The sequence below is a fragment of the Abramis brama genome, assembly GCF_963993115.1.
Source record: "Abramis brama genome assembly, chromosome: 1".
Lineage (NCBI taxonomy): Eukaryota > Metazoa > Chordata > Actinopteri > Cypriniformes > Leuciscidae > Abramis > Abramis brama.
Window position 1 is genome coordinate 30,083,096 of NC_139963.1, and position 25,056 is coordinate 30,108,151.

The following is a 25,056-nucleotide window of genomic DNA, read 5'->3' on the forward strand; positions in this document are numbered from 1 at the left end:
TTAGAAAGTAGCTAGGATGCGCATACTTTAAGTTAATGTGCTTTAAGAATAATTTTGCGCAGGCTTTAAGTTAATTTGACCAACAAGATGTTAGGCTATTTGAAAAGTAAGTTAGTTAAAATTAAAACGTGATAAATATCGCATCATTACCGAATTCATAACTTCAATATAACTTCGATAGTTATCAAGCACCAGCTGATTTAAGTTTTTCTTCAAACAAAAGTAATTTTCTGATAAATCATCGTACACCTACACGTGTTTTGTTGTATGCACAGATTTTGAGGGTCGCTTATAGAAAGAGGCATCCTTGTCTTTATTTTTAAAAACATAGAATCAGAAAACAGAGAACCTTGTGCGGCATATCCGCATAAAGGGTTAAAATATACATTTTAGCGCTATTTAAAAACTAGGACGGTATAACGGTATATAGGACTCTATATAATATAATGTAAATGTCTCAAGTGAAGATGATGGTTTAAAACACAATTTTATCAAATCAAGCCAATTCATGTGAATACTGTCGTATATGAACAAAGAGAAGACCTAGAGTTCACTAACATTACAGCTAACTGTAGGAAACAGATATCCGGGGAGAGTGTAAAGAAAACGCCATACAAAACATTACAATCACACCCGGCAATACGATAAGTGTTGTTTCAGAAGAAATGCAAAGATGTGCTTTTTACGAGCGCCCGCTCGACACGTGACGTCACATCTCCGCGCTGCTGTTTTGGCGCGCTTTATGAAAGTTTGAATCGTTAGCGATGGAGCGCGTGAACACGAGCAGTGTGAGAGGATTCCTGAGATCTTGCGACGATCTGACTGAGAAGATTCGCTGTTTAATACAGAAGAAACTCGTCAAGACGTACTTGAGCAGGTGATATTATGCGCTTACGATGCGATGTGAACAGGGTCGTAGCTAGAGAATTCGGGGGCCCCCTAAAAAATATATTCATGCTGGGCCCCCCTTCACCAATATCATATACTGTACAGTAGATGAGCGTGGAGGCCCAAATATAACAGAAGATGGTGATGTTGTTGTAAACCTTTATTTTAAAAGTTAAATGTTTATATAAAATTACAACTAATAAAAACTAACAAAAAGAAAGAAATAGTTGAATAATAAAACAAATTTTAATAAAGTAACAGCAAAATAATGTTTTTCCCATCAGTCTGTTATAATTCATAAATCAAGAAGTAAAGAATGCAGTCAAATTAAAAAAATAAAATCATTTATTGTCTTATTTTTTAATAAAGTTAATATGGAACTGGTAATATTATTAAATAAATCTAATAAATGTATTCATCCAAGTACAGTGTGTTGTATTCATGTTTTCTTGATGTAATAAATACTTCATCAGCCGGCAGGTCAGGTGCATAATGCAATGCGTCGTGACTCATGTACATTTTTTAACTCTTATGTTAAAAAGAGAAATTTTGACCGCGTAATCATTCGGCCTTTGAAAAAGTGAATGTTTGAACTCTGGTGTATGCTAAATGAAAACAGGTGAACAGGTATATGAATGTGTCTACAGGTGTATCTAACCCTAACAACTAATGACCAACTTTATTTTTGCTATTGTACATACATTTTATTCTTCTAACTGTTTGTCTTTGGTTAGCACAGCTGGAGAAGAACAACAGGGAAGTTGGAAGACACAGTAGAGGAACTACAGAATAAATATGGAGAGAAAACAGCATTAAAAAGGATCAAGTCCATAGTGAAAAAAATCAGAAAAAAGAATATCAAACGTAGGAAATATGTATAATTTACTTTGTTAGTAGTCAATATGTTTCTCAATCTTCAATAAGCTTTACTATAATGTTTACATGGTTTTGGTTGTGTATTTAATTGCTAATTTTTTTTAACAGATGGTGACGTTCAAACGCTGAGCGTTCAAACACATTCTGGAAACATGACAAATCAACAGCCTAACAACCTTCCACAACGACGACAGCATAATATTTCTACATCATTGGGACAGCCATTAATTCAGAACCCTAATCAGCTTAACTTAACAATTGCCCAGAAGAATGGTGGGACAATAGTTACTACACTCATGGTAGAAAACACAATATATGGTGATGTTAACATCAGTGCGGTGAGTGTCTGATCATTTAAGAAACAGTTGCTTAGTTAAGAAATGATTTGTGTATGTTATATATATATATATTTATATATAATGTATTTTTGTTTTGTTTTTTAAAGTTAGTCCATAGGGTGTGGAACTTTGCACAACTATTTACACGCATACTGTTTTTGACACATAGTGATTGTGAACATTCCATTTTTTTTTTTTTTTTTTTTTTTTTTCAAATAATACATCTCTTTCATTTTGTGCCGGATGTTAAAAGATAAAGGTATTAGTTAATAACAATTAAAAACTTTAAATCAACATGAAGCCATAATATTAATCAATAAAATATGGTTAAATTACAGTACAATGACTTCCATAATATTTTATTTTATTTTATTTACAAAGTTGTGCGTCGTGAGTGAGACCTAGCAAAGATTACACCAATATTAGATTTCTTGTTGCGTGGTTGCACTATATGCCAGAAGCTTAGTCATCAATATCTAAACTAAACATTATCACGGTTTAGTTGTATTTTAAAACACTGTTTTTTTTTCTTCTTTTTCATTTTTCAGGTTGATATTTGTAGAAATAAGCAAAATACATTTATAAAAACAAGTTAATGGCCTTGTGTCAGAACACAACAGGTCTTTTTATTGTAACTTTGAAAAGTGTAATACAGTATTTGATTTTTACAAATACCTAAACCAACGGGCCTAAGCCGTTGACCCCTGAAGTTATGACTTCTGAAGGCCTCTCATGTGTAGATTCGCTCGTTGATAAAATGGTATTTTATTAGCTAAAATCATTGTCTGTATTCATAAAATATGTCCTCATGGGTGTAAAATTACCTCTGCCAATGATCTGACTTATCCTCGTAAGCGAAACATTTCTTATCTTTATTTACATGGGGCGGGTAAGTCCAAGGAGGCTTCCGTGTCGTTCCGCCATCTTGAAACACTATAATAACAGAGAGGGACAAAAAACGCTAGCCTAACTCAACACGTTTCATCATCAACACTACTATAGTCAACAGCACATTCAAAAGGACCAACAACATTGTATTTGTGAAAATGATTCAGTACTGAAACAGCATTTATGAGTTTGTACATATCTTGTGCTTGTTTCTGCAGTTCGTGTAGGCCTCTAAGACTATGAATAACTAAAAATGATTATTGATGAACTTGAATAACTTGAATTTTGTTGACAATATAAAAAAAAAATTGACTTCCCATACCGGGAGTCGAACCCGGGCCACCTGGGTGAAAACCAGGAATCCTAACCGCTAGACCATATGAGAGGCGTTGATACTGTCCCAGACAAATTTGAAAAGGCTGCACGGTACAATATAATGCTGGATCATACTTATGCCGAGCCACAGGAGAAGGAATCCTCGTGGCCAAAAAGCAAAAATGTAATTTATCGGGATGTAAATAAATATCGGGATAGCTTCTCCCAGGTGGAAAGAGCTAATGAAGGAGAAAGACTTTGAAAGGGAAGTTGTCTGCTCTCTTCTCGACGGGTGAGTCAAAGTTACGGTCTAAATGACAAGCTTTTTTGTACTGCTTGGCTGTGCAAATCATTATATAGGCAGCATAACGGTAGAACATGTATAGTTAAACTCGATGATGTGCTACCGCATTTGAAAAAGCAAGGCGCTAGAGAGCACTATTTGTTTAAATGCAAAATAGAATTTCACCGCTAGATGGGAGAAATTCTTTTGGGAGGACTAACTTGTAGGGTCTTTAACAAAAAAACAAAAAAAAAAGCCTACAAAATCGAGGAGGTCAAAGGGGCATGCTTCCTGCTATAGCTCTGCCCAAAGTCTGTTCATGCGGCCACCAGACAGATTTTAAACACCGGATTTAAACTTCTACATATATTTTGAGTAGATAGTATATTCTCAGTAAAGGGTTTCACCCTGTGTGATTCCACACTGATTAAGGATAGTTCGGGAGATACAAGTTAAAATGATCTTATACGATCTTATACTTATACTTTGAATTAAGACGAGTAAAATTAAATATTCGCTCAAGACAAACTTTACTTATCACGCATTGCGTCTCTGAAATTGTGTGGTGATTTTCCAAATGATACAAACTTAGTCTAAATAAGAGCAATGTGGAGTCCTCGGATTTCTTAAAAACAACACAACAACAAAACATTGTGACAAACTTTGACAAAATGTTGTATGGACAAAAATACTGTTTGAAATATTTTTGTATAAATAAGATCTAAGACGACTAAGTACAGTTTTTCAACATTCTAAAGTTTTTGAACAGACGCTGTTTAGTAAAAATAATACCTTAGGTTAAATTTAAGCAAAATCATTACATAAGTCTTCTTAGAAGATAAATAGAAGATATGATTTTAATAAAACTTTAAAGATTTGATTTAAACTTTTAAGGTTATGCTTTTAAATGAATTTAGTATAAACTCTGGATGTACTCTGAAAAGGCGTTAGCAGACTAGATTTACTGTGACATTGTCCCCCGAGACTCATCTGGTCTGATACCCTGTTTCCTGAAGCTTCAGTTCACACTGTGGTTTAGGATCTGGGGCTGTAAGGTGTTTTTATTCATATATTTATTTAGCTAAAACTTTGTTTACATTTTAGTAACATATGTTATTAATAATAATTACATTTAAAATAGAGATTAGTTCATTTTTTAGAACCGTGTGTGTGCACGCACTCAAAACAGCTTAGAAATATTTATTTATTTCATTTTGAAAATGTACAAATGTAGTTTTCTGTGTTTAGGTGTACGGTACAAAATTCATTATAGCTATGGAAAGCCCCCACCATAAAAATCGAAACCCTGCATGGACAAAAAAAAAAAAAAAAAATGAAAAAAAAAATAGATTAAATGAGATTTAAGACGAATAAGTACAGTTTTTCAACCATCTAAAGTTTTTTGAACAGACATTGTTTAGTAAAAATAATAAAATGGGTTAAATTTAAGCAAAATCATTTATATCATACATAAGTCTTCTAAAAGATAAATAGAAGATACGAATGTATTCAAACTTTAAAGATTTAATTTAAACAGTCTTTTAATTTTAAAAGATCTAATATAATATGTTTGAGAGACTTTTTAATTAAGACTTTTAATAATGTATTGAATTTAAAAACATTATTACGACTTTTAATAATGTATTAAATTTAATTAAAAAAAAATAATAATAATAATAAAAAAACATTTTATAAAGATATCATTTAAACTTTGAAATAAATTTAGCCCTAACACAATGTCTCATTCTGATCGCTGAATAAACCCTAGGAGTCAGAGACCGTCAGGTGGTGCTGTAAGAGAGAACCACTCTGTGATTTTATATTATATTATAAGCAATTAATTTATATACTTTTAAAGAATAGAATGTTTTTCAACTTTAGTTAAATTAGCAAGATATTATTTTATAACCATATCATGTATACTTTAGTTTAATTAGCACGATAATTATTTTAAAGGATAGAATGTTTTTTGTATGACATTGTTTAATCAGTGTCTGAACACCACGTTTCAAATGTCAGAGCTCAAATGCGAAGGCTGGGAGAGGGAATCCTGTGACAAACACAAACAAACAAACACACACACACACACACACACACACACACACACACACTACTCTGGCTGGTGAGGCATTCAGGAAAAACAGTCTTTTTCTTCTCACTTTTCCAAAGGGGTCCACAATACCCTGGAATGCGGAGGATATGCTGACACATATCCTATATATAACAGCGCCTTCAAAACCATCAGCAACATCACAGTGACCGAACAGCACATTTCAGATGTCAGAGCTCACATGCAAAGGGTGGGAGGGAGCGCCTGTGACAATATATACCCAGACAGAAACCCATATATAACTGAACCTGACACCAACTTCAAACTTTGTCAAATCCATAAATTATTTTAACATCCTCTTCAAAAACACATGATCTAGGGATAAAAAGGTTAAAATAGGGCAAAAACTTTCTGTCAAACCACATGATCTAGGGCTAGCTAGGTCAATAGGGCAAACCATAACAACATATGCCGGAAAGACACCGGAAGGCCAACCTGTCAAAACACATGATCGAAGGGATAGGAAGGGTCAATAGGTCAATCCATAACAATACAGACCGGAAAGGTCAACCGGAAGGTCAATGACAACCGGAAGCCATCAATCATTTTGACACTTGCCATATCATAAGAACTACTTTCAACCTTAGATTGGGTTCTGCGAAGACCAAATGTGACATTTACAGACTGTGAGTTAATGAATAAAGTTAACATGAATAGTGTGTGAAGTGCTTAAAATTACTAATTAAAAAAAATATATATATATTGTAAATGTAAAAAAATGCATTAGGTAATATATAAATCGAAGTTGAATGATTTTTGTTAGCATTTTATTTACATTAACTAATGGTCCGTTAAGCATTATATTGCCACGATTATGTTCAGATTGAGTTTTCTGTCTTTGCTTTTTCCCTGCCTGTCAGTTTCATTATTAGTTACTAGGGTTACTGAGTTGATTCTTCATTCTGTTCAGCTCTGTGTGATTTATTACCTTTGTTTGTCTCTTGTATTTAAGTTCCCGTGTTTCTGTTTTTAGTTGTCCGGTCTTGTCTGTGTTTAACGGTAGTTGCTTTGCCTGCCCTCATTTTCGTTACTCTATGTGGATTATTAGTTAAAGACCTTTGACTTTCATCATCTTCAATGTGTATGCAATACAACCAGTCCATGACATATATAATGTTTCTTAATAAAAGTTTATATTATATTATATTATATTATATTATATTATATTATATTATATTATATTATATTGTCACAGCCCCTCCTCTGCCTTGCAGGGGCGGTTCCTCCTGCAGGCAGAGGAGGGTCGTTAGTGATTGGAGCCACCTGGGCTCAGGGTATTTAAACTGCTTCACTAACCACTCTCTCTCTCTGGGTGCTTCTCATTTCTTATTTGTGCATCCTCGTTTCCTTTCCTCGCTTCCTTTCCTCGCGTCTCAGCTCCGCCCCCTGTAGGATGCGAGGGAAGGCTGCAAGGAAAAGACGCGAGGATGGAGGATTCGAATGTAACTTTTTTTTATACATTGGAATACTTGATCACTCAAGCATCACTTCATCGCGTCATCAGCAGCGCTCAAAGGATCTGCCCTTATGTTGTTGAAGTTTGTTTATTTAAGAAATTCATAATAAATAATAATAAAGCAAGATACCCTGTTGAAATATGTGAGATGTGTGGTTTATATAAACTGCAAAGGTAAAGTATAAATTAAAATGATTGTGACCGATGTGAAGGGGGAGGAGAATTTAGACGTGCGTCACGTTTAAGTCGATAAAACTCTTCCGCATAGGATACACCTGTGTATCCTCGCTCATGACTCCTCAGGAAGCCTCCTAACTCCTCGATCCTCGACTCCTCGCGGTGCAATTAGAGAATTGAGATGTCCTTCAAGATGGCTGAGCTCGATCGGTTTCCGGGTCATAGGATGGAGGACGGAGGAGCGAGGAGACGAGGGGGGATATTGAGAAGCACCCTTTCTCTCTGCTCCTCCAGGTATGATGCTGTTTTGTTTGTTCATTTGTAGTTATGACTTAGTTTTCACTCAGTCATGTACACACACAGATTCATGCATCCATGCATTTTACATACACCTTACATTATGACATTTTCACACCTCATTTCTTTTTCTTTGTTTAAAGTTAATAGTTTTGATTTACAATAAAGACAACCTTTTTGATTGGCCTATACTTCTTGTTTGTGTCCCCTCATTTTTTGCCACAGGCCATGAGCCAGCCTGTGACAATATTATATTATATTATATTATATTATATTATATATAACATGGATGTGTATGTGTGTGGTCACCTCAACCCATCCTCTCGCAGATTTTCGATGCCAAGTGGAGAGCGCCTCTCTGAAAGCGTCTTTCTCTTGATCTCTCGTCCAGTCAAACGCTTCCCCCTTTTCTGCTCTGCCTAAACACAAACACACATATGTACAAACATGTATTAATGGTACATTACTGTATTTATGGTAAGGCTCAGTAACCTACCTTGGCTAAGAAGCCACCAAAGTTTGCCCCCATATTGGACAAAACCTTCTTCTTCTTGGCCTCGTCTTCTGCTCTCTTCTTAGCCTCCTCATCCTCTTTCCTCTGGCGCTCTTCCTGATGAGAGAGCACAGACATTATATTTCACATCGATTTTGATATTCTGTATTAAATTCCACCTACAACTTTGAGAGCAATTGAGCATTTTATTTACTATGTTTTAAGTTTGACTTCTAATTTACCGCAATCCTCGTCTGTCTGTCTCTTTCTTTCTCTGCTCTAACACGCTGCTGCTCTGCTCGTTCTGCCCGTCGCCGCTCCTGAGGACAGGTGGAGTGAATGGCCAACATGGAGAAAATTAGTACAAAGCAAAGAGAAAGGCGAGTATAGAAGGTTTTTGTGGTAAATAAAAGTCATAAAAGAGAAAAAAATATGAAAAGATTGACTGAATTACAATTCTCTCCTTGAGACCGATCAGTTCTTCCTCCTCTTTCTTCCTCTGCTCAAAGTGGACATCAATTAAAGTCTGTAACTCCAGAAAGTCTTTCTCCATCCTTTTTCGGTGAATATCCTAAAATAGAAAATGATATAGATTAGAAATAGAAAGCCAAAACTTCCATGAAGTCCAATCTGAATGTTATTTTTAATCACATTTGGTAATTAATTGGATATGAACTTAATCCGACCTCAATAAAAACAAACACAGTTTGCTTAGTCTTCATTGGACCCACCATATAAACATTCACACAGTTCAGTATGTAAAAAGTGAACCCTTCATACTAAGTAATTCTCACTTTACAATTCATCCTAAACTGATGAACTGAACTGAACTGGTACTTACATCGAAATCTACCCGCTCACCCTCTGGAATCTTTGGAGGGGCAAGTTGTGGAACCATGGGCCTGTGTGGGAGATAATAAAAGCAAGAGATTTTTGGTATTAAGTGCCTGAAGACATCTGGAAAATACAGAGAGTGCCTGTGGTTTGACAAACAAGTGTTCAAACACTTACTTGGGCCGTGGTCTTTCTTCCTCTAATAAAAGAGACAGCAAATAGGGAAAAAAGAAACAAGGCAGTTATTGTAAACTGTAATTATACAGCGTTTCCTGTTGCCCACATAACCATACAATATGCTGCCCTATACTGGCTGCGTGTTTTTCTGTCTTTTGACCATTTCACATTTTAAAATGATCTGGAATTTTATTTTTTTTATAAAGCCGGTTCCTCTGAAGAAATATGAAACTAAAGGACACAACTGTAACTGTTCTTTCATGAACTCTGCAGTTCACATGTCAATTTTGATTCAACTCTGTGATTTATGGTATTAAAGGTACAATATGTAAGAATTTTATATCAAAATATCAAAAGACCACTTGCATAGTGTTATATATTTCTTTCAATTGTGTACTTACATTATCCTAAATGTTTCCAAGAATTTGTAAATTCAGAGAAATTCACAATTTTGTGTGTGTGTGTGTGTGTGTGTATTCAGACTGTTTTATTGTTTTTATACAAAAAGAGTGTGTGTGTGTGTGTGGGTGTGTGTAGACTTTTTTATTGATTTTATACAAAAAGAGAGTGAACTAACTGGAAAGACAAATGTTATAAGATAAAAAATATAAACAAACCCGAAAAATTGTATAAAACCGTCAACCGATCAAGATATGGAGTTAAAGGAAGTACTTTTGTCTAAAAGCCCTTACCTTCTTCCTGAGTCTCCTCTGATGAATACAGCATTGAAAGAATACAGAAACACATAAGAGAACAATGTGAAGTACTTTCGTCTAAAAGCCCTTACCTTCTTCCTGAGTTCTTCTTCCATATTTGTGAATATAGTGTTTTTGTAAATGTTTGGTCCTACTATATAGCTTTAAGAGCTCACTGGAGGGGGTCATATACTATTGCCAAAGTGACACAGTGGGAAATTGGAAAAAGAAGATTTGTGCTATGTCTGAACAGTATTTAAAGGGATGGTTGATTATGATTTCACTTTTTTAACTTTAGTTAGTGTGTAATGTTGCTGTTTGAGCATAAACAACATCTGCAAAGTCACGACACTCAAAGTTCAAAGCAAAGGGAGATATTTGCTTTTAAAGAAATAGCTTTTTAAGCACTACAATAAATGGCTGGTAGGGACTACATGAGCTTCCTCCCGGGTTAGTGACATCACTAACCATACATCTACATAAACCCCGCCACCGGGAACGTGATTTATAAATTATCATGACAGAATATGCTAATCAATGACTAGAAGATAACTACACTAAGCTACATAAATTCATCAACTAACCATTCAGAAATGTTGTCTACATGTTGTCACTTATTCTTGAGTCTCTCCATCTTTGTCTTACTCTGGTTTGGACATAAAAGGCTAAAAGTTTTTGAAATTTTCAGGACACAAGCTGTTGAGGCTCTGCCCTCTGTGCCGGGAGCAGCAGCTCATTTGCATTTAAAGGGTCAGACACAAAAACGGTGTGTTTTTGCTCACATAAACACTCTGGGGACATCAAAGACTTATTTTACATCTTGTGAAAAGGGAATTATACCACCCCTTTAAACCAGTGTGCTCTTAAAGCTATACAGTAGAACCAAACATTTACAAAAACACTATATTCACAAACATGAACGTGCAACATGGTAAAAAAAAAGAAGTGTAGACTGACCGGCTAAATATTATATCACCCAAAACAAACAAACGCATGCTATGAACTTTATATACAAGGCATTTATTTTACATGCTATTCTGATTGTGCATGAAGATGAACAAAGTACCTTGATAATCTGTATACTCCTGCTCTTCTGTAATACAGATCCAGCAAAGAAACATGAAATCAAAATAAATCAAACAAATCAATCTCTTTAACAGATATAGAAAAAAATAGGTATTTAGTTCTACTCAATAATCGTGTTTTCTCTTTATGCAGAACTGTTAATGTTCTTTCAGAGATGCAAATATCATGAGGCTGCTCATGACCATTATGTTCTGTCCTTTTGATTAACAAGATAAAGAATTATGGGTTTTGACTTGGGGAAATGAGGCCCTCCTCTCTCCGGTTTTTGAATGTATTTTTTTTATATTGGCTGATTAAATGATTTCTAGGTTACAGACACATTTACCAGCATTTACCACTTTCAATAAGACACCAATATAATATTATTCTATGTTTATATACTAATATTAAAAACAAATCAAAGATTCATTCATTTTATTAACATCGTTATGTTTTTTATTGTAGAATGTTCTTGTCAATCTCATATACTGTCAAATACTGTCAATCATTACTGTTCATCGCATTTAAGTAGCCAGTTCTTCTCTATTTCTATGCATTTCTGTTATGTATTAAAATTACAGTATTTAATTGCGTAAAGAGTCCATCACAGATATCAAGCCAGATATTTTTACTTTTATCTCACTTGAGGATTATATGAAAATGTTAATTTAAGAACTGTGGCTTAGCCTTTTTGGACCATAAATCTGAGGTAACATTGCAGGTAATGTTTTCAGTTATAGAGGTGTGTGTATATATATATATATATATATATTTATTTTATTTTTTTTATTTTTTAAGGAATCCTTCAGTTAAACATGATTAAAAATATTTTGAAATAATGCTGGCTGATGGCTTCAACAATAACACAAACCATTGATTAACAACCTCTTAGCTTACAATAGCCTTGGTATTTTATCATTTAAAATCAGTTCTCCTATGAAAACAATGGATCGGATATTTACTTCCGGAAACCAATTGTTGCAGTCTATTAGTTTGTCCATTTGCACCAGTCGAACTGAAGGTGTTGGATTTACAATCCCTCTTCTTGAATTAAATAAATCATAAAAATCATAATGAAATTCATAATGAAAATATAAGTTTTCTTAAAACCAGTGTATCTATTCTGGTATTTATGTTACAGGCAATGTCTGTATTTGGTATCTGAGAGAAGACTGAGGGTCTGACCCATGCATGTCAGGAATGCAGTAACAGTGTTTACACATTTAGCCCAGCTTCCAGAGATTAAAAATGTAATTGTTATCAATTAATTAATTTGCTCATACATCCAAATTAATCAGAGTTATATTTTGGTATATAAAGAGAATAGTCTGTTTGAACTTTATTATTATTATTATTTTATCATGATAGCTGTATGAGACATGCAAGACAACCGTGTCTAAGGTCATGAAGGTCAACAAAGCATTACATGTATCCACATATGCATACTTAGCATGTGTAATTCTTTTTAGGATTTATAGCACTATTGGTCACTATGTTAAGCTATGAATTATGTGTAGAAGTTTGTATCAGTGCTCTGTGTGGATGTAGTTTTCATGTTCTGTTCCAGTGAGTCCTGACAAAAACTCAGCCTTGAAGGGAAAAGATATTGCTATTCCATAAAGATATTGGAGAATATATATGTTTAAGGTGTTGTTTATTATTATTATTATGAGAGACATGTGACCATGCCAAAGGAATAGTAGAATTCAACAGCATGAGAAGAGAGCTCCCTGAATTAATGACCAGTGGCTCTTAGAACAAAGTGTGTCAAAGATCATTTCTCATTTGTGTAAAGAACAGAATACCATGATCGGATGCTGCCAGAATTATCTGTACTGTTAACCAAACAGAACCTATAGAAATTATGTCAACTGATTATCCATATGACTATAAGTAGTGTTTCTATATCCCAAGTTAGTTTGAGGCTGGCTCCTCTTACTCATTTTCTATGGCCTTTGGAAGTGTGGAGATCTTTGTCTTTAGTAAACTCTCTGAACTTGACTCCCGGTCTTCATTGAGCATACTGGTCTCATTATGTGGCCAGTTATTAACTGGAATTCCCCTAAAGAACCCATTTGTTTGACTTGTTTGATTGATTTACGGACCCATTGATACTGACAGTGTGACCAGCCAATCAGTGGTCACAATCTACTCCCTCACATTCACATTATTTCCGCTAGTGACGGTCAGCGTTGCTTGAGTAAAATGAGTGCATAACATGCCATCTCATTTCTCGGAATATTCATTTTTGTACGTTCTTTAATTTTCTCATCAACATTGAGAGTTTGATTCTTTAAACCCTCACTGAGGTCAAATTTACCTTCTCCTGCATCCTCTGCAGCCGCCTCCTCCTCCTCCTCTGCTCCTCAATGACAGGGTGATAAATGAAAGGAAAACATATGTGAATATCTAGTCTGTGCCAGAGAGAGCACGTGAGGAAAGAATATAAGTGTGTATATAAATAAGTGTGTGCAATTTGTTAGGGATGTATGCTAGCATAAACATGAGAGAGCACGTGAGGAAAGAATATAAGTGTGTATATAAATAAGTGTGTGCAATTTGTTAGGGATGTATGCTAGCATAAACATGAGATCACTGTAATACAAATAACCCTTCCAGGAAGAGGCAGGGTAACAAGCCTAAGCACCCAATCAGACTTGTACGTAGCTCTCTAAAACCAAGTGAAGCTCAGCTGGGTCTCTGGAGGTATCTATAATTGGCCTCTGGGTACACATTATACCAAGGCTTTACTGATAATCACTAAAGCTACATTTTAATATGGGCAATAAATAAATAAATAAATAAATACTTACCCGCTACTTGTTCTCTAACAGGCCATTTAGGGAAGAGAAAGGAATGAGTAAACATTACAGTACCCTTTAAATGTAATGCTTTAATGGTCAAATAGAAACATTACTCACTCATATTCTTCCTCTACATCAGACATGATGAAACTGGATAACAGAAGGAGAAAGAGAAAGTGAGAGTGAGACAAGAAGGAAGGAATGTCTGAAAGTACAAGCAGAACCACATAACATTTCGCAATCACTTTAGAAAGAGGATGAGAGCGCAGGAGAGAGTGACAAAACAAAAGTAGCACCAGATCTAAATTGTTCCATTGTTCCCAAGTGCTGACACTCCGTTGAATGCTTCATATGAAGATCAATGGAGTGAGAACAGGTGGGAATGTGGTGACAAAGACAGGGTGAAATACAATATCCCCAATATGTACCAGCATTTGCTTGTTTTTCCTAATAGGAACTTCAGGATTTGATTGCAGGAAATGCAGTCAATGTCTATCACACACTGTTTGACTGCAGTCTTTAACCTTCCACTGAGGGATTTCTCTCCCTGTGCCTCACCTTTCATATCATATCTGCTATTTGAAACAATTTTATAGCTGCATTGTCATCAGCAGAGAGATATGAGGCATGTAGCTGTCACCACTCAACTTGTACTTTACTGTCTCCAGACAAAGGCTTGTAAGCAGTGGCCGTCTAAAACCAGCCTTTCAACAGATCGCCCTTACTTTGTTAATGAGATTCTCAGCATCTAAAGGGCACGAGTCTGGCTACATTCTGCACGAAACGATCAAATTACAAACGAAAGATGCCCCTCGTTCTGGATCGACCCAAGTAGGAATAGAAGCAAGAGTCATTTTAAGAACAGGATGGGGAAAGTGACAGATAAAGAGGGTGTTTTGGGGATGTGTAAGGTTACGGGGTGTCATTGCAGCATTAACCACAAAATTCTGATAGGATCATTTTAGCCAAGGATGCAGGGGGAGATTACATGAGTTAAGACAAATCTTTATTGTTCTTGGAGTGAATTTTATTAATAGTTCCATAAGTCTATTGGGTCCGAGACACACTCAAACTCTACAAATATCAGTACAGACTACTACAGGCACTTGCGCCAGGAATAAGTATGCAGGTTATGACCATTGTTGGCCAGCTACACACTGTTTTTCCCATAGTTATTTCATAAAATTTTCCTAAAGTAGCACAGTAGTCTGGTACAGGAAATAAAAACACATTATCAGATCATTATAACTGCACACAAGAACTAAAATAACAAACAGACCTTCAGATTTCATAAAATGTAGCTAATTTACTGTCTGAATTATACTGATAAATTCAGTTACTTTTCTCGAGATGGAAAGAACAGACTGAAAAAAAATGCAGTTGTTTAAGTAACAAAAATACTTTTACCTTTTAGTGATGGTAGGATGGTTTCACCGTGGAAAAGGATAAAACACAGGCTCACAAATGATGAAAGGAGAGTCCCTGTGAATTATGAGAGTTTTGTAATGCAGGACAATGGGTTGGTTTTATATGAGGACAGGGACAGATGGAGGGTGTTAGCAGCTACAGCATAGGACCATGGATGGATTAGAAATGAACCCGGGGACAGAAAGATGACCACCACAAAGGATTAGGGGAAACAGGGGGAATGACCTCACACAACAAACACAGGGATATAAAAAGAGATAGAAAAAACAAAGGGACAGTTGGGGACAAAAATAGCACAGGGGATTTAGACCCAATTCTTCCCAGAATACATATTTTCTACTTGACACAAAGTAAAATAAGGTAATAGATAAGACAACTTTAAGGTGAAAGGATGGGTAGATGGGAAATTTGCTGTTATAAGAATAAGGTTCAAGTTTTTAAACTTTAACGATAAAACAAAGCATCTTTGCCTGCAAATTAGCTTGCAGTCTTGTATTTCTTCAGCATGAGAGACATTTCTTCTTTTTTAAAATTATTCATCCCTTAGGAAACATTTGGTTTGTAGCCCTTCCAGTGCTTTTTAGGTCACTCACAGCTGTGTTTGCCCACTTCAAATTTGAGCAAATCCAGAATACATTCCGTCTTTTTTTTCATGCCAACTCTTTTTCTGTGTGTTCTTTTTTTTCTGTCTGTTTGTTCCTACACATGAAGAGAAACACCACTGAGGGCGGAGGTAGTCTGTGGGTTTTCACCAAACATAGAGCCGTTGTACTCATCAGACCACAGATGTTTCTTTCATAGGTTTCAGGTTTTGCCATATGATTTTAACTCTCGACATGATGGTCTTTCTCAAAAGTAAAAAGTGTCTCTCTTTGCTGTTTAAAGCACACAGTTCTATAAAAATCACTGTTGGAAGGTCTAGGGCAACAAAGAAGACATATTCAGAAAAGTATTCTACACCTCTACACTGTAAAAAATGATCGTAATTTTAACGGTAAAAGACTGTAAAAATGCTACAGTGAAAAACTGTTAATTGGTTAACAGAAAGTTTCTGTACTATATACGGTAAATAACTGTGATAGATCTAACGGTACATTTAATGTAATTTTACTGTAACATACCGTTAAATTTACAGTTTTTGAAAGTGAAAAAACAACTCATTGTATAATTTACAGTGAAAAACCGTAAATTGACATTCCCACAATTCCCTGTGACACTTCACATTTGATGTATTTTTGTTGAAATAACTATGTTTGTTTCTTCATAGTTTTCTTCGTTTTTTCTAATCAGTTATGTACATTAGGGGTTTATGTTACATTTAATGTTGTTAAATTAATGTTTATTGCATTTTTAAAATTTCATGTGTTACCATGATGGTGTTTAATGTTTGTGTGAATGACACTGTGCAGCTTCTATATATATTAGTATTAACTTTCTTGTGGAAGAACTGCTTGTGATGAGCTTTGATTGATCATGTGACTCTCATCACTGCTGTGATTGGTGGTTATCAGTGTACAAAACAGATATTAATACTTCAATAGGACGGTAAATTAACTTTATATCATATTACTGAAATTTACTGTTATATTTACTGGATTATACTGTAAAATTGACATGTTGTTCAGAATAGCACGTACATTTTACAGTTTAAACCAGTAAATATAACAGAACTCCAGTGTGTTATATGCTGGTTTAAACTGTAAAATGTACATGTTATTCGGTAAAAGCAATTACTGTTTTGTTGTATATTTTACGGAATTGTTCTGGTAACCCCAGCTGCCAGTTTTTTTCCGTAAAAACTACGGAATTTTTTTTACAGTGTAAAGAAAATAACTTTTAAAGCTTTGTTGACGATTAAATCTTGAGTAAATTGGAAACACACATAACACTGTGTACAAAATAAAGTCAGTTTATTATGAAATAATAGATTTTATGAAGACACTACTGGCATGGTCACTGTGAGCATCTGAAAGGAAGACAGGAAAAGACTGTGTGAGACATACTGATAATCTGCACCAGCACAAATATAATGAGCAGTAACTGTGTAGCGCTCAAATAGCACACTATTCTGACAGAACTTACCTGCGTATTTGTGTTGTACTGGGCAACACTGTTTTCTTGGTCAATAAGCAGGGGAAAGAAAATATCCAAGTGGAAAAGAGCAGGTTGAGCAATCAGCACTAGTCTGTCTTCTCCCAAATCCAGAACAAGAGAGCGAGCAGATATCTAGCGATGAAGACACAGTAAAGCCTAGAGTCTCTTACTTTTTGTTAACAATGATTGAATGAAATCCAGAACCAGGCAACCATTACTCACCACTCCAGGAAGCAAGATCTCGGCGATCAGATACTCCGCATTTCCAATTGAGGGCTCCACTAATAGACTGAATTCTGGACTGAAGTACAATAAAGGCATAAATTATTATGTTTCAGGTGAAGCTCTGCCTCACAATAAAGATATATCACACTGAGCATAACAAATGGGGCATAAAAAACGCACTGGTCTCTGGTTTCAAAACACATTTGAAAGGGTCAAACCAAACTATTTACAAATCGACAAGATGCACAAATGCATTCAAACAACTCCAAATATACTTACCGTTTGGTTGATGAAGGCAAGGTGTGAGGTTCCCTGTCCACAAAGAACAAAGTGATTAGAGCAATTCTAGTGCTAGTTCTAGTTGTCAACAACTGATGGGATCAGATGGGACAGACAGGCAAAGTGTGCTTGGTCCAAACTTAGGACCAGGTGCAGACAGAATCTGCAGACTTATTTAGCACTGATTTTGAAACAAAATTGGCAGCATTTTGTGGAATCAACTTCATAATGGTAAAATGTGTTAAAACAGTGAACATTAGCTTATGTCAGAATTTGCAAAGTTTGGACAAATGTCCGGCTACAAAATAAATGCACAGAAAACACAAGTCCTCACTTTCAATTATAGCCCCTCTGAAGCTGTTAAAGAAAATTATGAAATTAAGTGGAATTTAAAATCAATGAAATACCTTGGAGTTAATTTAACAAAAGATATTAGCCAATTGAAATCAGCAAACTATGACCCATTAATATCCAAAATAAAAGAAGACATTGCAAGGTGGAATTTAATCCCCTTTATGACTCTTACATCTAGAGTTGAGGTGGTCAAAATCAATGTTCTCCCTAGGGTGTTATACCTATTTCAGAATCTTCCAGTGGAGGTACTGGACAAGGAAGTTATAGAATGGGACAAAATTATCTCAAGATATATCTGGCAAGGAAAACAACCTAGAATAAGATATAAAACACTACAACTGTCTTAGGCAAAGGGGGGGCGGGGTTTGGGGGGGGCTAGCTCTCCCGTGTTTAAAAAGTTATTATCAAGCAGTGCAAATAAAGCCTTTGCTGAACTTATGTAATCCCTCCTACTCTGCTAGGTGGAAAGAAATTGAAATGAAAATGACAACGGAAGTTCCAATACAGGCATTTATCGGGGATAACAAACTCAGGCACCAATCGAAAAATGTACCCAATCCATGGCTTGACATTTCACTTAAAGTGTGGTTTGAAATTGTTACAAAAAATAACTTGACACACAGCAATAAGCTGCTAAGGTGGATAGGATATGATACAGAATTTTCCCCTAATATAAGAGATAATAGATTTAAAAATTGGGAACAAGGCCCACATATGTTTTGGGAACTATTAGAAGATAAGAAGTGTAAAAGTTTTGAAGAAATCAAAGAACAGTTTAGTCTGGCAAATCAAGATTTCTATAGATTTTTGCAAATGAGGCATTATTTAGAGCATGATATAAAAAAGGAAAATTTTGACGTTGAGTTAAACATTATAAAACTCTTTATTTCAGCATACCAATCTAAACTAAACAGGAAATTAATTTCAAAGATATATTCAGGGATATAAAATTGATGGATGAAGAATGGGAAGATCTCACTCAACAAATATGGAGAGTGACATCATCCTTAACTTGGAGGGAGCATGGATGGAAAAACTTAGTGAGATATTTTAGAACTCCAGCTCAGACAAAATATCGGGATACAAACTGTTGGCGGGGATGTGGGGAAAAGAGTGCAAATCATGTTCATATTTTTTGGAGTTGTCCTTTGATGGTGAAATATTTGTTGGAACTTAAACAATGTATGGACAAGATTTTAAGGATTAATCTCCCTTTCACTTTTGACACATTCTATTTGGGAAAACTTAATATGCAAGGTAAAAAGAATCTGAATTGTAAAATGTTTAAAATTATGTTATTAGCAGGAAAAAAAGGAATTACTAGGAAGTGGCTAAAGGTGGAAGCGCCAAGAAAGGAAAATTGGGTTGATGTGATGCATGATATATACATTATGGAGAAACTGACTTCCACTTGTAGATTGGAAATGGATAAATTTGAGAGGTTGTGGAAAGGATTCTTGAAATTTATTCGGCCAATAAGATCAGACTTATATTACCAATATTTATCATACAACCGAACAATGCCCTGGCGATGTGCAGACGTTTTTGAGATCATTATATTTTTCCAACAGGTAGATTCTAAATATATCACCTAGGCATTCATAGTGTTTTTCAGATTGCCTCCCCTTCTTCAGCCACACCTTGTTGATGTCAAGTATGAGCAACTATCCATTGAGAAGAATTTGCTTTTGAATCTAATAAATGAATACATGTAAATAAATAAATGAGAAATGGCACACATTTCTGATTGTTTCTGTGTGAGTATTTTTAAGTCACATGGTTGCTGTAAATAATAATAATTAAAAAAAAATTGCTGTTTTTTGTGACAAGTGATGGAGGTTTTGTATTTCTTGTATTATTTCTATTTTTTCACAACAGTGAACCAACATCATACATATGTTTTCAATGGCTGATGCTTTTAACATTATCTGCAAAACGGAGTACACAAATTGTACATGTACCTCTGTATGTACAATTACATGTACAATTTGTACTTAAAACATGCACTATAAATGCACTATGAAACTGAAATCATGAACTGTTTACTGTCATTTGACAAAGCTGTGAGCAGAGAGTCACTAGAATTCAAAATAGCCACATTTTGGCTATTAGCAATATGTCAGTACTTTTATGCACAAATTATAAAGCCAGATAAAGTTCAAAGATACATCTTGCCAGCTACCAACAGATAAATACAATGATAATGCACCAATGTCACCTTATGAGATGTTGCTGCTTAGTGTTGTCAAAAATAATGATTTTTCATATTGATACTACATATAAATAATTGAAATCGAATTAGTAAAATATGCTGACATATTAGTAAATCGCGGTGAAGGATCTAAGGATTCGCAATAGCAACCTGTGTAATCAAAATTAACATGTGTGTGTTACTTTAAAAGAGCAACCATACATCTGTGTTGTGTTTTATTTTCTTTGTTTTTTATGATTTCATTTTAATATCATTTATGTTGTTGCAAATTGATTTGCATCATTTACCATTTAATCATTTATTCATCTTTTTATTATTATTATTATTATTATTATTAATTTATGCCATTTGGTAACACTTAATAATAACTTTCATTATTAAATCCTTAACAAACATTATTTAATTCTTAACAGACCATTAGTTAATATATATTCACATAGCAAGAAATATTTGTTGATGTTTAGTAATAAACTTATTAAACACTCCATACTGATTAAGAGATGTCATTTAATGTAAAGTAAAATGCTTACAAATGTCAAACTTTCAATTGATATGATCATGCACTTCTTGAAAATCTACAAATGTCATTAAACTTCAGTTCATATATAACTAATGCACTTTTTTACATTTACAAATGCACAAATACTTGTAATGTAAAATGTACTTAGTTTGGTAGCTATAAAGTGATGTGGCAACACTAAGCAGCAACATCTCATAAGGTGACATTGGTGCATTATAAGTATCATGGTATTTATCGGTTGGTGTTCAGAAAATTGAACAATATAAGAATGACTGGTCTTACTTTATATTAGGTATTTTATTATTATATTAATAAAGTATTTTCTTGAAAAATGTATTGTTTTCTCTTGTTTATGTATGATTCAAGGAATATCCTGTTTAAGGATATATAGTATACTAAGTGTTGAGGCAATAAAAAGCATGTTTTGCACCTGAAGTACAATTATGTGTTGTTGTTTTTAGCAAGAATTTAGAACTTGAAGAACTTAGAAATGTGTGACCTTTACAGACTGTGTTTATTAGTTAATGATTATGTTAACATAAATTGTGTGTGAAGTGCTTAAAATTATAATGAAACAATTTTTTTCACAACATTTGTAAATGTAAAAAAGTGCTATAGGTAATAAAATGATTTTAAGTTTAATGACATTTGTTTGCATTCTATTTACACTACATAATGATTAACAGATCATTAAACATTAACAAGTATATTATCTCTAGCTAATGATCCATTAAGCATTATATAATGTTTAAATGATTTATTAATTAAGCTTTTAATCATTGTAAACCATCTGTCAAAAGCATTTGATTTAATTTTTAAATTAAATTTATAACATTTGTAAGCATTTCAATTTACATTAAATAATTATCTGCTAATCATTATGCAACATTTAATAAGTTCATTAGTAAACATTAAGAAGCACATTGTCTCATATTTCTAGCAATGTGAATATATATTAACTAATGAACTGTTAAACAATATGTGATATTTGTTAATTACCTATTAATGACAGTTATTGTAAAGTGTTACCTTGTGTGGTTTGAAGGGATGTTTGTTTTCATGAGTAGGAGATAAGAGAATGTCTCTATTTCGATGTTTTTAACATCACAGGACAATGTTGTGAAGCAGTAATTTTCCATTGCTTTTGCTGTGGTATAATAACGCTTGTTGGATTTGAACTGGTCAGATGAAATCTGAGCACTGAGCACTGAAACATCCAGACAAAGTCTGAGCATTGAGAAACATTCGCAACTAAGATTATTCAATAAACTCTGCTCTTTTTATTATTATCACTTTGTCTCCTGCTTCTGCTCTTCCCTGGCTTTCTCAGTCAAACTCTTAGACTGATAGAAGACTCATATCTTCAGGCAGGGATTTATATTTGATATTTCTAACATTTTGGCACGATCTAACAGTGGGAATGAATTCTTAATTCTTGGTCACAATATACATATTTTTTTCCCACATGTGGGAAAGCTCAGTAGATTCCAGTAAATGTTTTTGAAGAATTTAAAGAGTATGCCTAGTAATGAACATTAATTGTATTATTAGAGTTGGTCTCCCAGTCTATCTCACAATCTGCTTCATTCAGCACCACTCCAAATCCACCAAAGAGATAAAGAACTCACTTTGAGTTAACTTCCTGGATAACTGGCTTGCTCTTGGTACGAATGTTTTGTTCTGCTACAGAGCCCATGAACTTCCTGTTCTTCAAAATCTTAATATCTTAAAAAACAAAAACAAAGATAGGATCAGTGGACATGGCATGGAAAAGGCATGTTCTGAAGTAGAAACATGCAGAGAACTGAATATCAGATGTTCTTTATTTAAGCTGACCTCTGCTTAACTCAAGGTTGTATTTGTTTTCCAGTCCCTCCAAAGAAACTGCAATAAGAAACTGCTGGAATAGGGTATCTTTCTGTTGGGTAAGAGCATACACAGAGATGACAATTGTGAAGAGGGAGACCTGATCTGGCACCAGGATAGTGCTGGCTCTGAGTCTGACACACACACACACACACTTTAATTTTCCTCTCCTCTGTTAACGCTATCATGGTCCGGGTGTGCACAAGACCCATAGCACTTGTTCATTCAATGTCAAAGCACTCATCGCCCCACTACAATAAACTCACATCGCATACACATGCATATACAGTTGTAATTGAAATTATTCAACCACCTTTGCAAATCAGGTTTATTGGCAAAACCTACATACTTTAAGTCTCAAAATTATTTGAATCAGCACAAATCTGCAAAACAGGTGTTGTCTCAAGCACACCTGATGCAACTAATCAAGGGCTTCATTAGTTGCACCAGGTGTGCTTGAGATAGAACACATGTAATATATGAACTGACTAGGTTTGTTGAGTGTCACGTTTGACTGCTTGTTAGAAGTCAAGAGAATGGTCCAAAAAGTTAGGAGAAGATATCGTCGCCCTTCCCAAACAAGGAACAGGACACAAAAATATAGCGAAGGCATTGGACCTTACAACAGGACAATGACCCCAAGCATACCTCAAACCAAACTCCACCAAGGCTTGGTTGCAGAACAAGTCCTGGAAGATTCTACAGTGGCCATCACAGTCACCTGACTTGAACCCCATAGGGAATCTCTAGTGGGATTTGAAGAAGGCGGCTGCAGTACGCAAGCCCAAGAATATTACTGAACTGGAGGCCATTACTTGTGAGAAATGGACTAAGATTCCTCAGAAACGCTGCCAGAAGCTGGTGTCTGGTTATACATCTCGTTTGCAGCAGGTCATAACAGCAAAAGGGTGTTCTACTGAGAACTAAAGATGCTTGCCATGAAGAGGTTGAATAATTTTGAGACTGCGGAAGTCACTAAAAGTTGCATTTTGTGTTGAATTTGGGGTAACCACTTGAAACATTTGTTGTATTGAGCAATTATAATTACTTTTGTTTGATTTGTTCATTGCAAAACAGCTGAAAGCCTGTAAATTTTGACAATAAACCTGATTTGCAATGGGGGGGTTGAATAATTTTGATTACACCTGTATACATTCAAGTATAGTTACCAGTTGGTTGATATAAGTTGTGTGACTCCAGGTGCGGAGGATACCGAGATTAAACGTGATTGCTGGTATTTTTAGAGCTCTGTCACGCCTCTGTATATATAAAACACCATCTTTTGCACCATAGTGCATTTGTGGGTTGGGCCATCATATTTATTTTTCCATCTGGGAACATAAAGGCCCATTCACACCAAGAAAAATAACTATAAAGATAACTATAACAATAACTATATTAGCGTCCACACCAGCAGACAATATCATTCTGTTTATTCTAAGCGAGCGCTTGTCTGTCACTTCAAATGCTCGAGCTCGTTACAGCAGGATGGATTCTGATTGGCTGTCTATGTTTTTATCGTTCATCAGCTGGATAAAATCGTTCTGAAAGGGATTCCAATTATTTTGTTTCTCAGTGCCGTTATCGTTATAGCTGTGGTGTGAACTCTGCTATTCTTTAATATTGAGAACAATTTTTAGAACTATAGCTTTATCATTATCTTTATAGTTATCGTCTTTGGTGTGAATGGGCCTTAGCACGTCCAGTGAGTGGGCTGGCAAAACCCACTTCCCTACACAATAAATGCAGTTGCATATTCCTGAGGTACTTTCAATGTGTACATTCACATACAAGACACATACCTGACATTTCTGGAAGAACTCATCATTGATCACGACATCATATACAGTACAGCCTTGTGAGCCTGGCAAACATAAAAATATTCTGAATTCAAATCAAATGCTTTATGATAAAAGGAAGGAAAGGAAAGGTCATCACAAATAAGGGTGGTTGTTTTGCCATTCACAGTTAATGATGCTTTATTTCCTTCCTTTTTGGTGATTTATGTCAATCAGATCAGACAACAAATGCCCTTGCATTGAAACAATAGATTTTTCGATTGGATAAGGGAAAACAATAATTAAAGGAGAATGGAGTAAATTTGAAAATGTGAATGTGTCTCTTACTGTTGTCCACTTCCGTGTGTGGCTCGCCGAGACTCATGGGCACTCTGTAACTCGTCGGGTCCTCTGACTCCAGTAGTTTCGCGAGTGCTTCCTGGGAAAGAGGAGGAGGGGGCGGTACCGCCTGTGACTGACAGATATTCAGAAAGACCTTCTGTTTTTCTGACACTGAGGAGGTCTTCACGCACATGCCTGGCATAGAGAGAAAAGTCTGATGAATTTGGATGAGTTAATGATATAATAGTCCTGAGAAGATGTT

General features: G+C 35.0%; 2 protein-coding genes across 3 annotated transcripts in view; both read right to left on the reverse strand.

Moving 5' to 3' along the window:
• Positions 1-2,871: 2,871 nt before the first annotated feature.
• tnnt1 (troponin T type 1 (skeletal, slow)) lies at positions 2,872-15,232 on the reverse strand. Its single transcript, XM_084131473.1, has 13 exons — positions 15,104-15,232; positions 13,814-13,846; positions 13,706-13,719; positions 13,213-13,257; positions 10,894-10,920; positions 9,825-9,842; positions 9,133-9,154; positions 8,963-9,023; positions 8,576-8,692; positions 8,364-8,441; positions 8,125-8,238; positions 7,938-8,047; positions 2,872-3,035 (listed from the first exon to the last, which is right to left on the reverse strand). Exons 2-13 carry the CDS (start codon positions 13,837-13,839, stop codon positions 2,975-2,977), a joined length of 693 nt encoding a protein of 230 aa, XP_083987599.1. The 5' UTR covers positions 13,840-13,846; positions 15,104-15,232; the 3' UTR covers positions 2,872-2,974.
• A 1,780-nt stretch (positions 15,233-17,012) lies between these two features.
• The window catches only part of pih1d1 (PIH1 domain containing 1), an 8,997-nt gene continuing 953 nt past the window's right edge, over positions 17,013-25,056 (reverse strand). For both annotated transcript variants that reach the window (XM_084129478.1, XM_084129479.1), the window contains exons 2-9: positions 24,801-25,043; positions 24,477-24,538; positions 22,645-22,726; positions 22,437-22,533; positions 17,723-17,755; positions 17,441-17,519; positions 17,207-17,350; positions 17,013-17,090 (exon numbers count right to left, since the gene is read on the reverse strand). In XM_084129478.1, coding sequence (XP_083985604.1) covers positions 17,055-17,090; positions 17,207-17,350; positions 17,441-17,519; positions 17,723-17,755; positions 22,437-22,533; positions 22,645-22,726; positions 24,477-24,538; positions 24,801-24,996 — 729 coding nt within the window. In that variant the 5' untranslated portion in view covers positions 24,997-25,043 and the 3' untranslated portion in view covers positions 17,013-17,054. The remainder of the gene's footprint in view (positions 17,091-17,206; positions 17,351-17,440; positions 17,520-17,722; positions 17,756-22,436; positions 22,534-22,644; positions 22,727-24,476; positions 24,539-24,800; positions 25,044-25,056) is intronic.

What these genes read in the sequence shown, in the direction of transcription:
- tnnt1 (XM_084131473.1), bottom strand. Translation starts at nt 13,839, where the DNA reads ATGTCTGATGTAGAGGAAGAATATGA. An exon ending in GAAGAAAGACCACGGCCCAA is followed by an intron (nt 9,024 to 9,132) that starts GTAAGTGTTTGA and finishes TCTCCCACACAG; the next exon opens with GCCCATGGTTCCACAACTTG. An exon ending in GTGAGCGGGTAGATTTCGAT is followed by an intron (nt 8,693 to 8,962) that starts GTAAGTACCAGT and finishes TTTCTATTTTAG; the next exon opens with GATATTCACCGAAAAAGGAT.